Source organism: Mustelus asterias, chromosome 4 (genome assembly GCF_964213995.1).
Source record: "Mustelus asterias chromosome 4, sMusAst1.hap1.1, whole genome shotgun sequence".
Taxonomy (NCBI): Eukaryota; Metazoa; Chordata; class Chondrichthyes; order Carcharhiniformes; family Triakidae; genus Mustelus; species Mustelus asterias.
Window position 1 is genome coordinate 52,854,904 of NC_135804.1, and position 4,222 is coordinate 52,859,125.

At 46.2% G+C, this 4,222-nt stretch overlaps 1 protein-coding gene across 1 annotated transcript; it reads left to right on the plus strand.

Moving 5' to 3' along the window:
• The first annotated feature begins 1,143 nt into the window (after positions 1 to 1,143).
• LOC144492700 (uncharacterized) lies at positions 1,144 to 2,878 on the plus strand. Its single transcript, XM_078211032.1, has 3 exons — positions 1,144 to 1,858; positions 2,046 to 2,123; positions 2,596 to 2,878. The coding sequence occupies exons 1-3, from the start codon at positions 1,564 to 1,566 to the stop codon at positions 2,688 to 2,690; spliced, it is 468 nt and encodes a 155-aa protein (XP_078067158.1). The 5' UTR covers positions 1,144 to 1,563; the 3' UTR covers positions 2,691 to 2,878.
• The last annotated feature ends 1,344 nt before the right edge of the window (positions 2,879 to 4,222 follow it).

Consider the following 4,222-nt stretch of genomic DNA (forward strand, 5'->3'; position numbering starts at 1 on the left):
TTTTTCCCAGGGTGGAAAAGTCAATTACTAGTTTAAGGTGCGAGGGGCAAGGTTTAAAGAAGATGTGCGAGGCAAGGTTTTTACACAGAGGGTGGTGGGTGCCTGGAACTCGCAGCCGGGTGAGGTGGTGGAAGCAGATACGATAGTGACTTTTCAGGGGCATCTTGACCAATACATGAATAGGATGGGAATAGAGGGATATGGTCTCCAGAAGTGGCGGGGTTTTCAGTTCAGTCAGGCAACACGGTCGGTGCAAGCTTGGAGGGCAGAAGGGCTTGTTCCTCTTCTGTAATTGTCTTTGTTCTTTATTCTTTGTTCTATTTCCACTACGCTCATTCTAACTGCTTGCCGTGATGTAGGTCAGAATAGGGAGCTTGTTTTGGGAGTCTTGAATCAGGCATGTGGACCATGGCCCACCCAATGCACCTGATTAACCAAAACCAGGGCCTTCACACTGGGAATATCGGCCTGAGAGAAGACACTGATATTGGAGCATCGATTCTCTCATTGAATTTGCAGGAATCCATAGGGGAGTCCTGGTGATAGTTCTCCAGGGATTGAAGGTGTTTGCTGTACATTGTCCATGTTTCTGACACACATAAAAGGGCAGGTAGCGCTGCAGCCCTGTGCTCAGAATTCTGTCAGTCACACAACAATAAGAGGGCAGTCAAGAAGAGGTGAAATGCTTTCAAAGAATAATCACTTTTGTAATGCAGGGAAACACCACAGGATCTTTACTCACAGGAAGATCCCAGGAATTGCAACAAGTAAAATGATCAGGTCATGTGATTTTAGCGATGTTAATAGAGAGGTGCGTGTCCGCTGGTCAGTGGGTAAACTCCAAGGTAAAATTTTTAATTTTGGAAACTTGATCATTTACAACAGATGCCACACCCTCTCTCTCCTCCGCCAGTAACTGGGGTTTTGTGGGTTTTATTAACTGAGCTGGTGCTGGAGAAAAGGCAAAGGACACAGAGATTAGAGCCAGCCGCGTGCACCAGGGAACAATGAACCAGCTCAGCACTATTTCAAACACACAACTTTTCATTGCAGTCAGCAGCTCAATTGGCTGGAAGCTGCACAGAGCTGTGTAGGAGTTTTGGACAGAAACCAGTGCCGGGATTTGAGTGTGATTTGAGATTTGAAATTAAAGATTGCCAACAGGATTCTTTCTGATTCGAGATATTTCCAGAGTGAATAACAATCTTCAGTGTAGTTCAGTCTTTCCACAGACAGGAATGTGCACACGGTTCACAGGTCACCTGTATTCCTGCTTCCTCACTCTGATCAGACTAAACTGATCAATTCTCACCGCTCCAAACACTGGGCATTTCAAACGTGCTGCCCATGGAAATCCCAATATCAATGTCAACTCCTGTAGATATCAAAACAGGTGAGAAACTGTGTGGACACAGGATCTGGGAGAGCAATGAGAAAGTAGCAAATATCCCGAGTGAAAACACTGAATGAAACTTCAGAGAGAAAGTGCAGTCCTGGACTGCCCCCAGACTGTGGGGGTGAAACGTGTTGCAGACGCTCACACACACGCTGATTCCACACCGAATGTTGGCAAATTGCTGTCATTGCGAAATCTTTTTGGGCCGTGTTGTGAGTGAAGGAGCCGGGAGCAAATCAAACTTTCAGCCGCTGAGTCACTTCGGTGTGCCGGCTGCATTCAGGCCGGAGCGAGCCGCCACTTCCACGGTTTTGCAGCCGAAACTACACCGATCACAAGCCCATAAACTCGGCTCCGATTCAGCAAAAGGCACAAGAGCGAGAAGCGCTGATTGGGGAGGACTGGAAGCTGAAGCAGAAGTTAGTGAAATGTCTGACTCGAAGCCCTGTGTGTGCCTGGATGGTGAGTGGTGGCTGGTGTCAGTCCTTTCAGCACAGTGTGCCGGCTCAGTCTCACTGAGGGACTGCAGCATTGTCGGGGAAGCTGTTTATTCAACTGACTGGAAAGGGAATGTGCCAAAGAGGCGGCCCTGCTCCACACGGTTCAGGCTTTGAACACAACTCAATGTCTGTCTTTCTCCTCTTTTCAGGATCCTGCTCCTGTGAAAACACCTGCAGATGCTCCGACTGCCAATGTCCCATCAGCAAAGCTGGACGCTGCCAGAAAAGTGAGTCAGTGTGGGAGAGTTTCCAACTCCTCACATTGTATTGATGTGACAGATAGTTCTGGGCACAACTCAGAGAGGAACACGATAGAAAAGTACAAGATCCAGCATTTCACCTGATTTCATTGCCACCAGTTTGAGTCAATGTCCGTCCAAAAATGTGGAGACAGGAACCCTGCTGGTTAAAGAAATGTCTTCGTTTAACGTGGGAAATGTTGCTATTCTAGTCTGATGGCTAGAAATAGTGTTATCGAGATAGTAAGTGGGACATCTTCAGGCAATCTCTCTCACACAGTGTTGTGATGCTGATCCTTTACAGATGGGTTACTTGGGGATATGAGACAGATGAGGTTGTGAGGGAGGAACTGAGTGCTGGAATGGGAGGCTTTGGGAGAGGGGGCGGGGTGGGGGGGGGGGGGAGGTTTCAGTGAACTCATTGATTGTTACTGATTAGTGTCTTTGTCTCTCCTTTCAGGTTGCTGCTCTTGCTGTCCTGCCGGATGCACCAACTGTGCCAGTGGCTGTGTGTGTAAAGACAAATCCTCTGACAAATGTAGCTGCTGTTCCTGAACAACAGGCCCTTCAGACACAAGATATGAAATATTGTCCACATGCATTGTATTCCACAAGCTGCATGTTTCCTGTGTCTCTATCCTGATGAGTTGTGTGTTTGTATAACATCGTGATGATGAATGAATTATTTTTGAAATGATCATTTTTGTTATTGATGAATAAATAAAACTACTTCAAATCCTGTGATCAGAATCATTCACTTCATTATGAAATGACATTTCTAACGACAGTGCAGCGTGTTGGGGATGGGTTTGTGCCTAAACAGGACACATTGAAGAAAATGTTGCCCTGAGGCAATACTGCCTTTTTATGCATTGTGGTGGAAGGAGGTAAATCATGTTGTGATGGATCAGTGTGGTGAAAGGTGCAGTCAGTGGTTTGATGGTGTTGTTGCTTCAGCATTAGGATTCATGTCGGTTAGTTTGCTGTTTACAGTGTAAGGGGAAAAATACAAGGGAGCACACTTTAAAATGGCTGCCTGGCACATAAAGGGTTAACTGGGAAAGCCAAAAGAGCAGTCACAGGCTCCCGCTGTTCAGAAAAACCTAACAGACAAGCCATTTCCAAATCACAGACAGTGACTCATAGCAAACAAACACCTCAGGAAGCCAAAGCCAAGGGTCAAGACATCTTTTAAGATAAGGAAACCCCAAAACAAAGAGCTTAGATTAACGTTAAAGGAAGGCGGGAAATTTGAATTCGAGGGAACCGATTAGCACCTGAACGAGACGAAACTAGCCATTGATAGATACAGACATAAGGAGATGTACCCATTCATAAAATGCTATTGAGAGAAGGTTTGCTACTCCCGACATACTATTGAGAGAAGGTTTGCTACAGACCATGTGCCTTGTCTCCACGGAGCTCCGTTTAATAAATCGTATTTTCTGAATCTCGAAGTCTGACTACTAGTGGATTTTTCCCACAACAACAGTTTGCACATGAACCTGCAAATAATGGTAAATTAGGAGAATGTTGTTTTGACATGGTGCTGCTCTGTCACATTAACCCCACAGAGTGTGACAATATAAAGAAAGGAAAATAAAGATTTGCAATTGCACTGGGATTTTGATAATCACTGGATGTCTCAAAGCACATTATAACCACTAAAAGGAGCAGATGTGGCACAGTGGTTACAACTGCTGCCTCACAGCACCAGGGACCCGGGTTCAATTCCGGCCTTGGGTGATAGTCTGTCTGCACATTCTCCCCGTGTCTGTGTTGGTTTCCTCCGGGTGCTGCGGTTTCATCCCACAGTCCAAAGATGTGTGGCTTATTTTGATTGGCCATGCTAAATTGCTCCTTATTGTCAGGTGAGTAGGAATGGGGTTACGGGGGTAGGGTCTGGGTGGAATTGTTGTTGTTGCAGCCTCAATGGGACAAATGACCTCCTTCTGCACTGTAGGATCCTATGAATCCTATGAATCACTGTCTGTGTGGAGTTTGCACATTCTCCTCGTGTCTGCGTGGGTTTCCTCCGGGTGCTCCGGTTTCCTCCCACAGTCCAAAGATGTGCGGGTTAGGTTGAT